General features: G+C 45.9%; 2 protein-coding genes across 4 annotated transcripts in view; both read left to right on the top strand.

The window, feature by feature from the left end:
• The window catches only part of KDM2B (lysine demethylase 2B), a 123760-nt gene that overhangs the window by 7369 nt on the left and 95701 nt on the right, over positions 1 to 20690 (top strand). For all 3 annotated transcript variants that reach the window (XM_068562386.1, XM_068562388.1, XM_068562387.1), the window contains exons 5-6: positions 19649 to 19827; positions 20067 to 20173. In XM_068562386.1, coding sequence (XP_068418487.1) covers positions 19649 to 19827; positions 20067 to 20173 — 286 coding nt within the window. The remainder of the gene's footprint in view (positions 1 to 19648; positions 19828 to 20066; positions 20174 to 20690) is intronic.
• Positions 3713 to 4382, top strand: LOC137776716 (RNA guanine-N7 methyltransferase-activating subunit-like protein). Its single transcript, XM_068563389.1, has one exon. It carries the CDS (start codon positions 3823 to 3825, stop codon positions 4177 to 4179), a length of 357 nt encoding a protein of 118 aa, XP_068419490.1. The 5' UTR covers positions 3713 to 3822; the 3' UTR covers positions 4180 to 4382.

Raw genomic sequence — 20690 nt, forward strand, 5'->3', positions numbered from 1 at the left:
AGTGGAATCATAATATGTGGTCCTTTGTGTGTGGCTTCTTTCACTTGGCCTCATGTTTTCGAGGTTCATCTGTGTTGTAACATGTCTCAGTACTTTATTACTTTTTATGGCTGAACAGTACCCCATTATATGGATAGACCACGTTTTGTTTAGCCATTAGTCTGTTGATGAACATTTTAGTTGTTTCTACTTCTTGGGTATTATGAATAATGCTGCTATGACTATTCGTGTACAAGTTTTAGTGTGAACATACATATTCACGTTTTTGGGGTATATACGTAGGAAGGGAATTGTTGGGTCATAGGGTAACTACATTTAATCTCCTCAGGAACTGCCAGACTGTTTTCCAAAGTAGCTACGCCATTTTAAATTCCCATTAGCAACATACGAGGGTTCTAATTTCTCTACATCTTTACTCACACTTGTTATTGTCTGTCTGTCTTTTTTTTTTTAAATTTATTTATTTATTTATTTTTTAATAGTAATTTATAAAGGTTTTACTCTTTTTTAAAAAAATGAATGAATGAATGAATTAATTAATTAATTTATGGCTGTGTTGGGTCTTCGTTTCTGTGCGAGGGCTTTCTCTAGTTGCGGCAAGTGGGGGCCACTCCTCATCGTGGTGCATGGGTCTCTCACTATCACGGCCTCTCTTGTTGCGGAGCACAGGCTCCAGACGCGCAGGCTCAGTAATTGTGGCTCACGGGCCTAGTTGCTCCGCGGCATGTGGGATCTTCCCAGACCAGGGCTCGAACCCGTGTCCGCTGCATTGGCAGGCAGATTCTCAACCACTGTGCCACCAGGGAAGCCCTGTCTGTCTTTTTGATGCTAGCCATCCTGGTGGGTGTGAAGTAATGTGATCTGATTTAAGTTCTATAAAAGCTGACTCTTGTGGTTGTATGGAGAATGAAGGCAGCTGACCAGTGGGTGTGCAGAGATCCAGCCTGAATTATTATTATTATTTTTAAAATTAATTAATTAATTAATTAATTTTTGGCTGTGTTGGGTCTTTGTTGCTGCCCGCGGCTTTCTCTTGTTGCCACGAGTGGGGGCTACTCTTCGTTGCGGTGCGTGGGCTTCTCACTGCGGTGGCTTCTCTTGTTGTGGAGCACGCGCTCTCGGCGTGCGGGCTTCAGTAGTTGTGGCACACGGGCTCACGGGCTCTAGCGCTCAGGCTCAGTAGTTGTGGTGCATGGGCTCAGTTGCTCCGCGGCATGTGGGATCTTCCTGGACAGGGCTCGAACCTGTGTCCCCTGCATTGGCAGGTGGATTCTTACCCACTGCACCACCAGGGAAGTCCCCAGCCTGAATTATTGACCCAGAGATGTGTTAACTCAGAAGGGAGAACCAGGGACTTCCTTGGCGGTCCAGTGGTTAAGACTCAGCACTTCCACTGCAGCGGGCGCGGGTTCCATCCCTGGTTTGGGGAACTAAGATCCCACATGATATGTGGCGGAAAAAAAAGAAAAAGAAGAAGGGAGGACCAGTTGGCTATACGGAGGTGCTGCTGTTGACAGAAGGATCTCAGTTAACTGGTGAGGGCTTGCTCAGGAGATAGATTTTTTTTTTTTTAAAGCTGGATTCTAGAAATGCTGAAGGAAGTGGACGTCAGAGCAGAAAGAGGCAGCCTTCCAGCAGTGAGCAGAAGATGGGGCGATGGACCCCGTAGATCAAATCTTGGCACAGGTGACTCTCTCTGGTGCCTCAACCCACCCCCAGCCTTTGTTGTTGGGACTCAGCTCTGCTGCTTGGCTGAGTGATTTGGGGCAAGCTACTCCTCAGCTGTAAAATGGAGCTAAGAGCAGAACCTGCCTCAAAGATGGGTCCTGTAAGAGAATGAATGAATGCTTAGCATTATGGCGGATGACGAAATGGTCCCCATTCTTCTTCTTCTTTTTTTTTTTTTTTAAATTTATTTTTGGCTGCTCTTTGATGCTTCCTTACTGCGCGCGGGCTTTCTCTAGTTGTGGCGAGCGGTGGCTACTCTTAGTTGCGGTGCGCCGGCTTCTCATTACGGTGGCTTCTCTTGTTGTGGAGCACGGGCTCTAGGCACGCGGGCTTCAGTAGTTGCAGCACGTGGGCTCAGTAGTTGTGGCTCGCGGGCTCTAGAGCGCAGGCTCAGCCGTTGTGGCGCTCGGGCTGAGTTGCTCCGCGGCATGTGGGATCTTCCGGGACCAGGGCTCGAACCCGTGTCCCCTGCATTGGCAGGCGGATTCTCAACCACTGCGCCACCAGGGAAGTCCTGTATTATTATTCTAATGGCAGGATGTGGATCCGATGAAGTTCTCTTTATGGGCAAGGATTAAAGCCAGATTCTCAAATCTGGGGATCAGGGAACATCACAGTCTCAGTAATGTTGCCCTCGGTGCTTTTGAAGAATTTTCAAGCCCTTTGTAGTTTTGTTATTCTCTGGTTGTATCCAGGCTGCCCCTTCTTTCCTGGAGCCTCATTCTTCTCATTGTGAGAGCAAGAGGATTCAATTAGATGGTCCTGACGTCCTTGCCGGCTCTCAGAAAAGTCTAGGATGGCAAAGAAAGTGGGAATAGTGAGACTTCCCTGGCGGTCCAGTGGTTAAGACCCCTTGCTTGCAGTGCAGGGGGCACGGGTTCCATCCCTGGTCGGGGAACTAAGATCCCGCATGTTGCACAATGCGGCCAAAAAAACCCCCCAAAAAGTGGGAATAGTAATACCTGCAGCCTATGTCTCTTGGCATTTCTGTAATGATCGAACGGATTGGTGAATATGAAAGTGCTTTGTAAAGGTATAGCCCCGTGAAGGATGCCTGTAATGGCAGTTAGCAGCGGGTAGGATTATTCCCACTGAGAGTGCACACAGGCCTCTGGAGAGTGGTGAAGGGGAAGATTTGTCATAGTGACATAAGTGACAAATGTAACTCAATCTGCCCTAAGCAAAGCAGAATTCAGCGGTTTACGTAATAAGTTCAGGATGTGACCTTAGGCATTTCTAGATCTAGATGCTCCAAGAAGATCTCAAGATCTTGGCTCTTACTTTTCATTTTTGCTTCCCTTTTTTTTGGTTCCTCTTTCTGCTTCATTCTCCGGCAAGTTTCTCCCCACATGGCAGCAAAAATGGGGAGCAAAACCCCACACCCAGCCCAGCTGAACCATGTGGACTGAGAGTGGGGAAGGAGTGACTCCCCAGGGTTGCTGGGTGACGTAACCATGTCCCTAACACAAATGGGAGTTCTTCTTTGTTTTTTGGCCATGTCACATGTCTTGCAGAATCTTAGTTCCCCGACCAGGGATTGAACCCACGCCCTCGGCAGTGAGAGCGTGGAGTCCTAACCACTAGACCACCAGGGAATTCCCACAAATGAGAGTTCTGCTTTGGATGGCAGAGTATGGGGGAGGCTGGACCATCCCTTGAAGTTAGTGGGGGATCTCAGCCTGTCTTCCAGCCTCTTGTCCCCTCCCCAGGCCCTGTATCTTGGGAGGCGACTGTCTGAGAAGCGGGTTGGTGCACAGCCAGCTATTAGGCCACAACCTGGGGCTACAGACTCTTCTCTAATCTCCTAAAATTGGGCTTTTTTCTCTCAGCCCTGTTTATCTGCCCATTGGAAGACAGGCACCTAGCCTCTGTTTTTAGCTCCTCACCTCTAAAGAACCAGAACAAAAAGTGGCACTTTCCATTTCTTTGGCACTGTACGCTTAAAATGAAAGCTTTTTATTAAAGTCTAATATACAGCTGTTACCTTGGAGAGCTGAAGGGGTCCGGAGGTCCTGTGATGGTGTTCTGGGCCGGAGATCTAAACAATCTAAACATTAAACAGTACAGCTGCCTCAAATCCCTGGGAATTTCAGAATGACTGACACTTCTGAAGCTGTTCCAAATTTTGAAGAGATGTTTGCCATTAGATTCACAGAAGATGACAAAGAGTACCAGGAATACCTGAAACGCCCTCCTGAGTCCCCTCCAATTGTTGAGGAATGGAATAACAGAGCTGGTGGGAACCGAAGAAATAGAGGCAGTCGGTTGCAAGATAACAGACAGTTTAGGGGTAGAGATAGCAGACGGGGGTGGCCAAGTGACAATCGATCCAATCAGTGGCATGGACGATCCTGGGGTAACAATTACCCGCAGCACAGACAAGAATCTTACTACCCCCATCAATATGGACACTATGGTTACAACCAACGGCCTCCCTATGGCTACTACTGATAGAAATGTCAGCAGCTTTTAGTAAAACCATTTACTCTGTTAACATGACAAAAGTTTATGTTGTATTTTCTGTTGGTCATAGTTTTACATCTGATTGTAGAGAGTGGATTGATTTTTTGGAACTTGAGACATTTTTTAAATTAGATCTTACTGGAGAGATATGATGGCTGCTGGAAATATCAATAAATACTCCCCTAAAAAGGTTGTGGCTTATAAAAAAAAAAAAAGTCTAATATACATATAGAAAAGTGAACATATAGTAATCCTGTAGTTAAAATTTGTATAATTTTAACAAATTGAACACATCAGCGTAATTGGAAGCCCAGGATCAAACCCGCCTTGAATTCCCATCCAGTCACTCCCTCCACTGTTCTCCTGACTTCTTCTAATAGTGTGGATGAATTTTGCCTGTTTTCATACTTTGTTTTAGTGGAATCATACAGGGTGTCTGTCCTCTTTTGGTTTTGGCGTTTTATCACTCAACCTTGTGTTTACGAGATTCATCCATATTGTTGTGTGCAGTTGTAGATGATTTATTTTCATTGCTATATAGTTTTCCATTATGTGGTTATTTCACAATTGATTTATTCATTCTATTAGTGGGCACTTGGATAACTGCCAGTGTAAGGCTGTATGCATAGTGCTGCTATGAGCATTCTAGGCATGATTGGTGAACAGATGGATGCATTTCTGTTGGGCATATACTTAAGAGCAGAATTGCTTGGGTCAGAGAATTTACATATATGTTCAGTTTTAGTAGATCCTGTCAAGTAATTGTCCAGCGGATTGTTCTGGTTCTGATTGCCCCATATCCTTACCCAGAGTTGGTGTGTCCATCATGTTCATTGTAGTCATGCCTCCACGCTGATGGGAGTATAGTTCTATTTCACTGTTTCACTTCGCATTTTTCTAATGATTGATGAAATTGAGCTCCATTTCATATGTTTATTTGCTATTTGGATATCTTCTTTTATGAAATGTTTGATCAAGTCTTTTCTTCATTATTTTAAAGATTGTTTCTTATTTAAAAAAATTTTTTTTATTGAAGTATAGTTGATCTACGTTGTGTTAGTTTCATGTGTACAGCAAAGTGATTCAGTTATACCTATATATATGTGTGTGTGTGTGTGTGTATATATATATATCAGATTCTTATCCATTATAGGCTATTGCAAGGTATTGAGTATAGTTCCCTGTGCTATACGGTAGGTTCTTGTTGTTTATTTTATATATAGTACTGTGTACCTATTAATCCCAAATTCCTAATTTATCCCTTCCCTCACATTACCCTTTGATAGCATAAGATTGTTTTCTACGTCTGTGAGTCTGTTTCTGTTTTGTGAATAAGTTCATTTGTATCATTTTTTTAAGATTCCATGTATAATTGATATAATATAATATTTGTCTTTGACTTACTTCACTTACTATGATAATTTCTAGGTCCATCCATGTTGCTGCAAATGGCATTATTTCATTCTTTTTAATGGCTGAATAATATTCCATTGTTAATACAATTAATATATTCCAATATAATACATATATATATATATACACACACACACACACACCACATTTTTATCCATTCATTAGTTGATGGACCCTGAGGTTGTTTCCATGTCTTGGCTATTGTAAATAGTGCTCCTGTGAACATTGGGGTGCATGTATCTTTTCTAAATAGAGCTTTCTGTCTTTTCTGGATATATGCCCAGGAGTGGGATTGCTGGATCATATGGTAACTCTATTTTTAGTGTTTGTTTTTTTTTTAAATTAATTTATTTTTTGGCTGCGTTAGGTCTTCATCGCTGCACACAGGCTTTCTCTAGTTGCGGCAAGCGGGGGCTACTCTTCGTTGCGGTGCACGGGCTTCTCATTGCAGTGACTTCTCTTGGTGCGGAGCACGGGCTCTAGAGCACGTGGGCTTCAGTAGTTGCGGCACATGGACTCAGTAGTTGTGGCTCGTGGGCTCTAGAGCGCAGGCTCAGTAGTTGTGGCGCACAGGCTTAGTTGCTCCACGGCATGTGGGATCTTCCTGGACCAGGGCTCGAACCCGTGTCCCCCACATTGGCAGGTGGATTCTTAACCACTGCGCCACCAGGTAAGTCCCTATTTTTAGTTTTTTAAGGAGCCTCCATATTGTTCTCCATAGTGACTACACCAATTTACATTCCTACCAATGGTGTAGGAGGGTTCCCTTTTCTCCACACCCTCTCCAGCATTTATTATTTGTAGACTTTTCGATGCTGGCCATTCTGACTGGTGTAAGGTGATACCTCAGTGTAGTTTGGATTTGCATTTCTCTAATAATTAGTGATATTGAGCATCTTTTCATGTGCCATCTGTATGTCTTCTTTGGGGAAAGGTCTATTTAGGTCTTCTGCCCATTTTTTGATTGGTTTGTTTGTTTTTTTGATATTGAGTTGTATAAATTGTTTGCATATTTTGGAAATTAAGCCCTTGCTGGTCTCATCGTTTGTGAATATTTTCTCCCAGTCTGCAGGTTGTCTTTTTGTTTTGTTTATGGTAAAGATTGTCTCTTATTGATTGTAAGGTATATCAGTTTGCTAGGGCCAAACATAACAAAGTACCACAGAATGGATGACTTAAACAACAGAAAATTTTTTTCTCATAATTCTGGAACTGGAAGTCCAAGATCAAGGTGTCAGCAGGGTTAAGTTTCTTTGAAGGTCTCTCTCCTTGGCTTATAGATGGATGTCTTCTCCCTGTGTCTTCCCATGGTGTTCCCTCTGTTTGTATCTGTGTCTAATCTCCTCTTCTTATGAGAACACCAGTCTTACTGGATTAGGGGCCACCCTAAAGACCTCATTTTAATTACCTCTTTAAAGACTTTATCTCCAAATATGGTTACGTACTGAGTTACTGGGGGTTAGAACTTCAACATATAAATTTTTGGGGACACAGTTCAGCCCATAACTTAAAGGTTCTTTCTGTTATGGATGTTAGTACATATTCCAAAATCATCTCCTACTTTTCACACTCTTAAAGATGTCTTTGAACTAACAGACAGTCTTAATTTTAACATAGACCATTTAGCTCTTCCTGGTCCATTAGTTTGTTTTGTGTCTCATCAAATTAAGAAAATTTTGCATACTCTGAGGTCACAAAGATATTCATATGTTTTTCTTGAAAAGCTTTAGTGTTTGAACTCTCACATGTACATATGTAGTTCATCTGGAATTGATTTTTGTGTTTGGTATGAGATAGGGGTCAAGATCCTTTTTTTCCTATATGGATATCTGGTTGATTAGTACCATTATTGAAAAAACACCCTCTCCCCATGGCACTGAATCAGGTGACTTTGTTGTGAATCAGGTGACTGCATTTGTGTGGGTCTGTTTGATGCTGTAATCTGTGCCCCCCACCCCCAGGATCGCTATTCTGGAGAGTTCATGTGAAAAGACTGGGATGTTTTCACATCTATGGGTTGGGAGTTGGGGGGATAGGGAGATTGGGGAAGAGATAATTCTTGTTGTCTCTGAAGATGCTTTAAACCCTCTGAGAAAACGTATCCATAAAGTACAGTGTCCCCACTCATTGTCTGTACTTATGTCACTGCGGGTTGGGAGGGCCCATGGCTATGGGGAGACTTGCATATTGTCTCTTTATTGTAGTTCTGTCTAATGAGGGTACCCAAGCCAACTGATGCTTTCTTTGGCCCCTTTTCTTAAAAAATCTTCATGACAAATCACCTCATTCAGTATTCATTTATTCATCCCATTAGAATAATAATCACTTATCTTTTACTGTATGTTTACCATATGACCTCATTTTGTCCTCACCAATAATCACAAAGTAAGTGTTATGTTCTGTTTTCCAGATGGGGGATCTGAAGCTCAGAGGGAGCTGCTCACACAGCTAGTGGGCGGTGGAGACAGGATCCAAACCCAGCCCCGGGTGCTTCCAAAGCTCATGCTTTTGCTTTATGACTTCCTACTCTAATCCTAACCCTCCTCCATTCTCTTTTTTTATAAATTATTTATTTATTTTTGGCATTGGGTCTTCGTTGCTGTGTGCGGGCTTTCTCTAGTTGTGGCAAGCGGGGGCTACTCTTCGTTGCGGTGCACGGGCTTCTCATTGCGGTGGCTTCTCTTGTTGTGGAGCACGGGCTCTAGGCGTGCGGGCTTCAGTAGTTGTGACGCACGGGCTTAGTTGCTCCATGGCACGTGGGATCTTCCCGGATCAGGGCTTGAACCCATGTTCCCTGCATTGGCAGGCAGATTCTTAACCACTGTGCCACCAGGGAAGCCCCCTCCATTCATTCTTCACTCACAAATTTACCAGGTGTCTGTGTTGTGTCTGGCCCTGCGGGAAGTGCTGAGACTTGTCAGACATGGGCTCTGCCCTTGACTGGCTGTGTTTAGGGAGAAGACTAAATTCTCACACCTTAGAAATCAAAGATAGCTGATTTGTCCCCAGACCTTATTTTTATTTTATTTTTTGGACCTTGTTTTTTTTTTTTTTTAATTTTTATTGGAGTATAGTTGATTTACAAGGTTGTGTTAATTTCAGGTGTACAGCAAAGTGAATCAGTTAAATGTATACATATATCCACTCTGTTTTAGATTCTTTTTCTCATATGGGTCATTACAGAGTATTGAGTAGAGTTTCCCTGTGCTATACAGTAGGTCCTTACTAGTTATCTATTTTATATAGAGTAGTGTGTATATACCAATCCCAGTCTCCCAATTTATCCTTGGCCCCCCAGACCTTATTTTTATTTTTTATTTTTACTAATATTTATTTATTTATTTATTTAGGTTGCTCTGGGTCTTAGTTGCGGCAGGCGGGCTCGTTAGTTGTGGCATTCAAACTCTTAGTTGTGGCATGCATGTGGGATCTAGTTCCCTGACCAGGGATCAAACCAGGGCCCCCTGCATTGGGAGCTCGGAGTCTTAACCACTGCGCCACCAGGGAAGTTTCTAATCTCTTTTTAAAAATTGAAGTATAGTTGACTTAACAATATTGTATTAGTTTCATGTATATAGAAAAGTGATTCATATATATATATATACATATATATATGTATACATATATATATATATTTTCACATTATTTTCCATTAAAGGTTATTACAAGATATTGGATATATACACTACCAACTGTAAAATGGATGGCTAGCGGAAAGCTGCTGCATATCACAGGGAGATCAGCTCGATGCTTTGTGATCACCTAGAGGAGTGGGATAAGGGAGGGTGTGAGCGAGGCTCGAGAGGGAGAGGATATGGGGATATATGTATACTTACAGCCGATTCACTTTGTTGTACAGCAGAAACTAATACAACATTGTAAAGCAATTACACTCCAATAAGATTAAAAAAATAATAATAATAAAAAAATAAAAAAGCAAGATATTGGATATAGTTCCCTTTGTTATACAGTAAGTCCTTTCTGCTTACTATTTTATGTATAGTAGTTTATATCTGTTAATCCCATACTCCTAATTTATCCCTCCCTCCTTCCTAGACCTTTTAAAGTTGGTTTAAAATCATAGACTTCAAAAAATTTTAGGGAATTACCTGGAGGTCCAGTGGTTAGGACTCTGCGCTTTCACCGGCGAGGGTGCAGGTTCGATCCCTGGTTGGGGAACTAAGACCCCGCAAGCCGTGTGGTGCTGCCAAAAAAAAATAAATAATAAATAATAAAAAAATAAAAAATTTTAAACTCTGGAAGAGTTTTTAGAACTCTCCTAGTCTTGCTTTCCCATTTCACAGGTGAGGAAAAACTGAGGCCTGGAGAGAAGTTACTTGTAAGTTGCCCAGACAGTAGATGGCACATCAGATTCAAACGTAGGTTTGAATGTCAGCAGTTGGGAAATGATGCTTGTAACAGAACCCAAGAGGAAAAGTAGACTTGGGTGGGGTTATAGATGAGTTCAGTTCTAGCCACTTTGAATTTGAGCTCAGGAGTGATGTTAAGGTTGGACAGGTATGTGGAGGAGGCATCCACCTGATAGGACAGATAAAAATGCTAGGAGGGGAAGGTACATGAGGTCTGGAGAGCTGAGAATCCCAAGGGAAGAGGGTTTCAGAGGGGTTCAGTTATGTTCTCAGGTATGTATTCTCTCTAAGAGAAACACCCGCCTCACTGATTTGTTCTGTTTCCCTTTTCCTAGAAATCTAGTGCTCTATAATCAAAATCTTGATTTTGATTGTGCTAGGGGCCTAGGGAAACTGTATTTGCTTCTGCCCATTATTTGCCTAATAGGAATCACTCCCCTGTGGGGTAGCTCCTTAGAGTGTAAATAATAGTATTAACTACTGTTTACTAAGATCTTGTTATAAGCTGAGGATCTTTCCTATATTTTTTTGTCCGATCCCATAAAACCCTATTTATCACTAGCCCCATTTAAAAAAAAAATAAATTTATTTATTTATTTGCTTTTGGCCACATTGGGTCTTCGTTGCTGCTCACGGGCTTTTCTCTAGTTGTGGCGAGCAGGGGCTATTCTTCGTTATGGTGTGAGGGCTTCTCATTGCGGTGGCTTCTCTTGCTGCGGAGTGCGGGCTCTAGGTGCGCGGGCTTCAGTAGTTGTGGCGCATGGGCTTAGTTGCTCCGCAGCTTGTGGGATCTTCCCGGACCAGGGATCAAACCCGTGCCCCCTGCATTAAGCAAGCGGATTCTTAACCACTGTGCCACCAGGGAAATCCCTGTCTTGGGGATAATTTTAAAAGGTGCAAAGGTGAGGGAGTCAGAAGATATTAGTGCTTAGGGAAAACCTGCGGACCTTTGCAAGCATCCTCTTATTTCACAAAGAGGAAACTGAGGCCTAGATCTGGGAAACGATTTGTCCCAAGTTGTGCAGTGACTCAGCCCTGTGTCCTCTCTTTCCTGTACCCTTGCACCTTCAATTTGGGACAGCGTTTTCACTAGGATCCCCACTTTTAAGTTTACAAAGTGCTTCCAATAATTGTGTGAAGCCACTAGGGCGGGTCCTATTATCTCCACTTTGCAGGTGAGGAAACTGAGACCCAGAGAGGTTCAGGGATATACCTAAGGTCTCACTGCTGGGAAGTAGTGGAGCAGTATTTGAACCGTGGCCGGTGCTCTTGATAATAAACTCTGGCTCTATGAGGTGGATGAGGAGATATTCCCAAGGAGCAGAAAAAAAACCAGTCCAGAAACTTGAGGATGATAGAGAAGGTTCCAGAACTATGATGTGGGACACTTGTGTGCAGTCTCTGAAGAGCGGACTCAGTGGGGGTTTGGGGTCAGTGCCCGTGCATGCTTTATGTTAGCCTTCAAGGTGACTTTCCACAGCCTCCTTCCGGCTCTGAGCCCGTGGCTCGTGGAGCTGACTGATGGAGCCTTCAAAGCAAGGGCCATGGGGCCACGGATTAATTTCTGCAGCTGGAATTTGTTGGATGTGTGTGTAGCCTGTGAGCTCAGAGAACCAATGAGGAGGGGAGGGGCTGCCGCTGAGCAGGTGGCCTACTTGGGAACTCCAGGCACCGCTCTGACGTGGAAAATTTCTCCTGTAACCCCTTGACTTCAGGAGCCTGAGTTTCAGCGCTGTGGATCCCTTGCAGGCTCCAAAAGGCACCTTGTCCTTGTTACCTGCCCCAGGGGTGGCTGCTCCCCAGAGCCTGGAGTACCACATTCCATTCTTAGCACCCATCTGTCCCTTCTGTCCTTTTGGGCCACTTGCCTCCTGCCCGGGGCTGAGCTTCCTGCTCGGAGACCCAGCACTTAGGCCCAGCTCCCCTTTGCCACCAGTGGCAGACCGGGCTGGAACCTGAGAAGATGGAGGCCTGGTGCTTAATCTCCCAGCTCAGACTGCAAAGGACTGGCAGGCCTCAAGTGTCCCCAGTGACCCCTTGGGCAAGCCTCTCCATCTCTTCCCTCTTCCTTCCTTCTACTCTGCCGAGTTCATATTTAAGGGATATGATCTGAGTATTTAAGAACTAGACGACACAACATTGTAAAGCAACTATACTCCAATAAAAAGTAACTAGAAAAAAAAAAAAACTAGGCTAAAAATCAGTGTGTTGGCCCTGGAAGAGGACCTAAAAATGACCTAACCCAGTGGTTTTCAAAGGGAAGTCCCAGGAATCCAGCTCTGAATTCTGAATGCCTACCCCCTTCCCACTTCAGCCTGAGCTGCTTGTTTTTATTTATGTATTTGGCTCTCATCAAAGCTTCTGTTTGAAGGAAGAGATCTGCGGCAACGAAAAAAAAAATTATAAAGGCCAACTTCTTCCTGCCTTTACATGCGAGGCAGCTGAGACCTGGAGCAGGGGCAGTCAGGGTCGCTGGGCCTATAGGGCTCAGTCCAGCGCTCTTGGCACTGTCCCAGGGGCCCTTGAGGCTCCCACTGCACGTTCTGGGGTCTCCTGTGCGCCATCACTGATGGAGAAGCAAGTCAGGCACCTATGCCTCCAGCCTGGCTCTTCAAGTGACATAAAGAGCCTGCATGGGGCTGTGGCTTCAGCGCTAAAACTGGTCTCTCTGAGAAGTCCACGTATGGGGGAGAAAGAGCTCCCTTTCCCTTTCTGTCTGATTCACTTTGTATTCAGAGCCACATGGATCTTTCCAGACCTGCTTATTAGCAGCTGGTGGGTAAATGTGTTGCAGACCCTACCGTGTGCCAGACATGGTGTTAGGCTCTCTTACATTGAAGGGCCCGTTTTACAAATAAAGACCGTCCAAGTCTAGAAACGGTAAGCGAGTCCCTGAAGCCATAGAGCTGGTAACCGCTGGAATTTATAAAAATATTTCTGATTGGAGAGAATTTTGAAAAGTAACAAGAGTAGACAGACGGGGTAGGGGGGTGGTGGTGGGATGAATTGGGAGATTGGGATTGACATGTATACACTCATATGTATAAAGTAGATAACTAAGAAACAAAATTCTATTAGATCACAAAATCTAAAAAAAAAAAAAGAATAGACAAAGTATAATGAACTCCTGTGTACCCATCATTCAGCCCCAATACCCATTAATCTGTGGTCTTGCCCCTTCCATACCCCCATCCACTTCCTCTTTTTGTGCAATATTTGAAGCATATTGAGACATCATGCCATTTCATCCCAGAAGTTTTCAGTATATAGTTCTAAATGTATATAGTATAGTTGATTTACAAGAGCAGGGGTTTTTAAAAACGTAATCACAATAGCGTTATCACACCTAGCCTTTTTTTTTTTTCCTCCAAAAGCTGAATCGTTCCCATTTGGTGCAAGGCTTGGGAGAGGGCTCCAAGGTGGTTAAAAAGCTGGCTAGTGGCTGCATTGAGAGGCTTCAGGCAGAAGCCCTGATACCAGAGGCGCTCTTCAAAGGCTGCTGGGCTCCAGAGCCTCCTAGTCCTGCTTGAGGGTGAGCGTTTCAAAGAGATCCTGGCCCAGCCCAGCCTGGGGACCAGCCAGCCTGCAGAGGTTAGTCAGGTGGTCACCCATCTTCTTGAGTTTCATCTCATCTAGGGAGTGGCTCCAGGGAGCCACAGAGGTGGGGGTCTGCATGGGCAGAACCCAGGGCATACAAATCCAAAAGGGCCTGGTTCAGGTTCTTCTCCACGAGAATGGTGGCTTCTGTACCATCCTGGGTTTTACCCCACTCATCTTGGGATGGCTTCTGCACGCTGGTTTTGCGTTTTCAAGAGATGCTTGGTGCCCTCGTGCTTTTCCTCTGCCAATTCGTGGAAAAAGTGGCCCATGCCCTCCAGAGCCACCCCCTGGCACATTGTCACCATTGAAATAGAAGCCCAGAGAGAGGTAGGTGTAGGAGGCCCACAGATGCATGTTTACCAGGCGGTTGATGGCAGCCTCCACTGCGGTGGAATATTTCTGACACATCTGGGAGCTCACGGTTGATAGGTAATAAGGAGCTAAGCGCAAAAAATGGTGTTGGCTGGTCCTGGAGGCCCAGGATGCCTGAGTGGCTCGTTCTGAAAGTTACCACTGGAAAAATGGTTGGAGGGTGGTTGGAGGCTGGGGGAAGGGGCGTTCCTGGGTCTGTTCCTTCCAAACATTGTTGAAGCAAGAGACAGATCCTCAGGACCACAGAGTGCACTCTCACACCTAGTCTTTTAAAAACTAGGAACCTTAAAAACTAAGGAATTTAAAAAATTCCTTAAAATGCGTAAATATCCATAGCCATTGTTCAAATTTCCAGTTGTTTCATATATAGCATAAATGTTTCTTTTTAAAAAATATTTATTTATTTATTTAGGCTGCACCAGGTTTTAGTTGTGGCATGTGGACTTCTTAGTTGCATGCATGTGGTCTAGTTCCCCGACCAGGGATCCAGCCTGGGCCCCCTGCATTGAAAGTGCGGAGTCTTACCCACTGGACCACCAGGGAAGTCCCTACTTTTCTTTTAAAGAGGTCTTTTTTTATTTTTGGCTGTGTTGGGTCTTTGTTGCTGCACGCAGGCTTTCTCTAGTTGCGGCGAGCCGGGGCTACTCTTGGTTGCGGTGCGCCGGCTTCTCATTGTGGTGGCTTCTCTTGTTGCGGAGCACGGACTCTAGGCACGCCGGCTTCAGTAGTTGTGGCTCGCGGGCTCTAGAGCTCAGGCTCAGTAGTTGTGGTGCACGGGCTTAGTTGCTCCGCAGCATGTGGGATCTTCCTGGACCAGGGATCAAACCCATGTCCCCTGCATTGGCAGGCGGATTCTTAACCACTCTGCCTCCAGGGATGTCCCCCTACTTTTTTCTTTTTTTTTAACAGTTGTATGAGTCAGAATGTGAATAAGGGTCTTGCATTGTGATTGGTTGTGTTGCCTTTTCAGTCTCTTATAATCTCTAGGCTCTCCCTCCATCTCCCTTTGGATTGTTTGACCTGTAGAATTTTTCATTGCCTGGATTTTGCCTTGGAGTAGCTTAACATGCTCTTCCATTCTTTGTCGTTTCTGTAGATTGGTAGTTGGGTATAGATGCTTGATCAGATTCAGAGTCTGTCTCTCTCACTCATTCATTAATTAGTCCATTCATTTTATTCTGACTGCCTCATAGATCCATCAGGAGGCACATGTTAGGTTCTTTCTCTCTCTCCCTCTCTCTCTCTCTGTTGTTGGCAGTCATTGATGTCTATCTCCATTATTTTATCAGGGGCTGCAGAGTGGTGATGGTCTGATTAATTCTGTCATTCCTCCCCCCCGCCCCGTTTTTTTTTTTTGGACCGTGCCACACTGCATGCAGGAATCTTAGTTCCCCAGTCAGGGATCTGATCGAACTTGTGCTTCCTGCAGTGGAAGCACAGAGTATTTTTTTAAAAAAAATATTTATTTATTTATTTGGCTACTCCGGGTCTTTTTTTTTTTTTTTTTTTTTTTGCAGTAACTCACATGCACTTCACAATAACTCTATGAGGTGCATACAATGACTCCTCCCATTATTTATTTATTTATATTTTAATTAATTAATTAATTTATTTTTAGCTGTGTTGGGTCTTCGTTTCTGTGCAAGGGCTTTCTCTAGTTGTGGCAAGCGGGGGCCGCTCTTCATCGCGGTGCGCGGGCCTCTCACTATCGCGGCCTCCCTTGTTGCGGAGCACAGGCTCCAGACGCGCAGGCTCAGTAATTGTGGCTCACGGGCCCAGTTGCTCCGCGGCATGTGGGATCTTCCCAGACCAGGGCTCGAACCCGTGTTCCCTGCATTGGCAGGCAGACTCTCAACCACTGCGCCACCAGGGAAGCCCTACTCTGGGTCTTAATTGCGGCACGTGGGATATTTAGTTGCGGCATGCAGGCTCTTAGTTGCTACATGCAGGCTCTTAGCTGATGCATGCAGGATCTAGTTCCCTGACCAGGGATTGAACCTGGGGCCCTTGTATTGGGAACATGGAGCCTTAACCACTGGACCGCCAGGGAAGTCCCTCCTTTGCCATTTATTGGCTGGAATATATTTATGGAGAGAAACTTTTCGTCAACTGCTGTTTGCTTCAGAGCTGGCCTTTATCTCAGATTCCTCAGACTCCTAAGCCGGTCACTTCAATTCGTATTGTTCTGCTTCCCTAGGAAGTGTGCTAATGTTCCTGCATTTCTCATCCTCACCTGCGGGCTGGAACCCAGCAGGGTTGAATCTGGTTACTGGTGCACTTGTGTTTCCCTGGAGGTTTATGGAGCCCAGGCACCCAGAAGAACCGACTTTCCTTCCTCCTCCCTCTATTCCCACTCCAACTCCTCCCACCAGCTGAGGCTTCCAGGACACCTGGGGAGCCGGATGGAGCTCCCTGCACACTGAGGAAGCTATTCTTAGAAGCGCTCCAGATACAGTCCCTCGGCCTCTCCCACCCCCGGGCCTCTTCCCTCCTGCCCGGCTCAGCCCCAGCCGCTCTTCACAGCTCTAACCACTCCAAGTCCTGACTTCCCTTTTTGGCTGAGGGTGGGGCAGGCCGAGGTGGGTCAACTGGGGACCTGCACCTGGCTAGGAGCAGAGTGGGGCGAGGGTGCACAGGGAGCCCTGGGGATTGTGTTGGGGAGAGGGGGTCTGGAAGCCTTGTAAGTGCTCAAAAAAGTAAAAAACAGGCCTTTTCTACCCACATCCTTCTTCTGTTCAGGAGAAGAATTGCTTTAAAAAAAAAAATTATTGAGGTGAAATTTACATAACATAAAGTTAATCATTTTCCCGTTTTCTTTTTTTTAAAAATATTTATTTATTTTGGCTGCTCCAGGTCTTAGTTGCAGCACGTGGGATCTTTGTTGCGGCATGCGGGATCTTTAGATGTGGGCATGTGGGATCTTTTAGTTGAGGCATGCGGACTCTTGGTTGCAGTACGTGGGATCTTTTAGTTGCAGCATGCAGACTCTTAGTTGCGGCATGCAGGATCTAGTTCCCTGATCAAACCCGGGCCCCCCTGCACTGGGAACGCAGAGTCTTACCCACTGGACCACCAAGGAAGTCCCGAAATTAATCATTTAAAAATGTACAATTCAGTGGCATTTAGTACATTCACAGTGTTATGCAACCATACCGTCTGCTGGTTCTAAAACATTTTCAACACCCCGAAAGGAGATTCATACCCCTTAGCAGTCACTCCCATTCCCTCACTCCCAGCCCCTGGCAACCACTCACTTACTTTCCGTCTCTGTGGATTTGCCTATTCTGGACATTTCATATGAATGACATCATGCAACATGTGACCATTTGTGTCTGGCTTCTTTCCCTTAGCATCATGTTTTTGAGGTTTATCCATGTGGTAGCACGTATCGCTACGACAGATCTTCCTCGACTTATGATGGGATTACATCCCAATAAACCCATTGTAAATTGTAAGTTGAAAATGCACGTAATACACCTAAGCTATCAAACTTCATAGCCTCACCTCGCCTACCCTAAATGTGTTCAGAGCACTTACATTAGCCTACAGTTGGACAAAATGATCTAACACAAAGCCTATTTTATAATAAAGTGTTGAAAAGCTCATGTAATGTATTGAATACTGTACTGAAAGTGAAAAAACAAAATGGTAGTAAGTGTTTCGGTTGTTTGTGATTGTGGTTGACTGGGAGCTGCGGCTCCTTAATGCCACCCAGCATCACAAGAGAGGATCATATCACTAGCCCGGGAAAAGATCGAAACTCAGTATTCGAAGTACAGTTCTATTGCATGTGTATCGTTTTTGCACCATCTTAAAGTCGGAAAACCTAGGTTGAACCATGGTAAGTCGGGGACCGTCTGTACTCTCCTTTTTTTTTTTTTTTAAGAGTAGATCATAAGTTTTTTTTTTGTTTGTTTTTTGTTTTTTTAAATTTTTATCTATTTATTTATTTATTATTTTTGGCTGTGTTGGGTCTTCGTTTCTGTGCGAGGGCTTTCTCTAGTTGTGGCAAGCGGGGGCCACTCTTCATCGCGGTGCACGGGCCTCTCACTATCGCGGCCTCTCTTGTTGCGGAGCACAGGCTCCAGTCGTGCAGGCTCAGTAGTTGTGGCTCACGGGCCTAGTTGCTCCGCGGCATGTGGGATCTTCCCAGACCAGGGCTCGAACCCCTGTCCCCTGCATTGGCAGGCAGATTCTCAACCACTGCGCCACCAGGGAAGCCCTGTACTCTCCTTTTTATGGCTGAATAATTTATATTTTTTATTAGGTATGTTTTAAGTGGATAGGAGACTTTTGAAAGAAAAAAATATTTTTTAGAAAAACCAACTTCGTTGGTCATTTAGTGCCTAGTGTTTTTGTTTAATAACAGCTTTACTGAGTTATAATCCACATACCATACAATTCACCCATTTAAAGTGTACAATTCAATGGTTTTTCATTTGTTCACAGAGTTTGTGCAGTCATTGCCACAGTCAATTTAAGAACATTTTCATCACCCCTCATAAGCCCCCCATCCCCCCCCCATTAGCCATCCTGATTATGTTTTAGGATGGTAAGTGGTCAGTCCTTTTGGACTGGCTGGCAGAGATTTAACTGGCTCTGATTTCCCACCACGTCACTTTCTCCACCTGTAATTATAAAAGAAATTGGCCAGTTAGGTAACACTTCCTACTTGCAGGCACTTCTCAGGAATGTTTCATGTACATTATCTCATTTAAGTCACAGGACAACCCCATAGGTTGGCTGCCATTTTTGTCCCATGTTACAGATGGGGAAACTGAGAGACGCTAAGAGGTCCGAGGTCCAGCTGGGGTTCAAACCCACAAAGTCTTAGCTTAACCACTGTATTGTACTGATGGGGCAGCTGATCTCCAGGCCTTTAATGCTGACTTGCACCAGCCTCTAGGTCTATGATTCCCATCACCTACCTGCCCAGCAAATCCCCTTCCTCAGGGGGCTTTGCAGATGGGACCCTGAGCAAGGTGAGGGAAGAGAGGCAGAAGGAGGAGAGGCAGGGGAGGTGGAAGGCTGGAGGCCAGCCAGAAAGCGGAGAGAGCTTGGGGGCCTGTTCTCTTCCCCTCCCCCACTCTAACATAGCAGGTTCTCTGACAGGTGGGCTTTCCAGAACAGCTGAGCAGAGCCCACCCGTTCCAGGAGCCCTGGTAAGGAAGGAGCCAGCACTGCCCAGAGCATGGCCAGAATTTCCAGCAAAGTTCAGGGATGCCCCCTGGTGGATTTGCACTCCTGACTCAAAAACAAAGCGGTTCTCCAAGGCTTCCCTGGATCTGTGGGGCGAGGAGCCAGCCACTGAAGGCGGGGATCATTTTTCAACCTTAGCATGTGATCAAGATTCAGTATTGCATAGGGCAGAGGTGGGGGTCGGGGGTTAAGAATTAAGAACCTGGGTTCCAGCATAAGATGGAATTGGCTTCAAATCCCAGCTCTGCAGCTCAATAACTGAGCATTTCGGGGCAAGTTAGTTGTGGTGGAGGGAAGCAGATGGACTGGGGAGGGATTCGTTTTAAGATTAGAGAGTGACTTGGTGAGGAAAACTGATAGGACCAGGTAATTGAGCAGACAGGGCATAGGGCGAGGCATATGGGGGATGCTAGGGCAGGGGCAGGTTTTGTTTTACGGGGCCTCCCAAGTAGGATCTGCACCCCAGCTGGCTGGAGCCACCAGCCTGTGGATTCTGCCCCCAGGTAGCCGGCGGCTGGTGGACGTGATGGACGTGAACACGCAGAAGGGCGCGGAGATGAGCATGTCCCAGTTTGTGCGGTACTACGAGACGCCCGAGGCCCAGCGGGACAAGCTGTACAACGTCATCAGCCTTGAGTTCAGCCACACCAAGCTGGAGCACTTGGTCAAGCGTCCCACCGTGGTAGGCAGCCCCCCCCCACCGCTCCCCGGCCGCGGTCCCCTCCCCGGCTGCGGTCCCCTCCCCGGCCACCTTCCGTGGCCACCTTCCACCTGCTCGTCCTGCTCGAGGCCAGCCTGCGCTGGCCCAGGGGGAGGGCGGGAGGCGTTTGAGTGCAGGAGGAGGGGTGGAGGTGGTGATGGGGCCCAGCTTCAGGGCACTGGGAGCCAGGAGGTGCTGACGGCGGCCTGGCTGGATTGCAGGTAGACCTGGTGGACTGGGTTGATAACATGTGGCCCCAGCACTTGAAGGAGAAGCAGACGGAAGCCACGAATGCCATTGCGGAGATGAAGTACCCGAAAGTGAAGAAGTAAGGCTGCCCGGCTGGCGGCGGGACCCGGGAGGGGGTGGCTTTCAGCCCTGTGGGGGGCGGGGGCTGGAAGTGAGCCTGGGCTGAGGCCATGGCCCTGCGGGCTCGCCGCTAGGACGTGAGGGCTGGGGGTCCTTGGTGTGGGCAGGTTGGCGTCTTGCTTCCCTGGAATGCAGGGGCTCTGCATTCTGCTCCGGGTCTGGATTCTCCATCCAGATCGTTCTTTGGCCTCCCTGCCAGCTCTCCCTGGGGGAATGTGATCTGAAGAGGAGGAAGAGTAATGGGAACCATCTCTGTGTGCATCTGTGTGTGCGTGTGTGTGTGTGCATGCGCGTGTGTGTATGTGTACTTGTCAAACATTCGTCTTCTGCCTGCAAGTGACAGCATGTCCTGGGAGTGGATTTTTAGGGGTCCGCCATGGACACTTTACCTTTGCCAAGGGCTGGGTAGGGGTCTGGTATTTTTTGCTTCCTGCTGTTGAGACCTGGGACCTCTGATTGAGAAGAACCTTTCCTGA

The sequence above is a fragment of the Eschrichtius robustus genome, chromosome 14 (genome assembly GCF_028021215.1).
Source record: "Eschrichtius robustus isolate mEscRob2 chromosome 14, mEscRob2.pri, whole genome shotgun sequence".
NCBI lineage: Eukaryota > Metazoa > Chordata > Mammalia > Artiodactyla > Eschrichtiidae > Eschrichtius > Eschrichtius robustus.

Coding starts and splice junctions, on each gene's coding strand:
- LOC137776716 (XM_068563389.1), top strand. CDS start 3,823: ATGACTGACACTTCTGAAGCTGTTCCAAATTTTGAAGAGATGTTTGCC.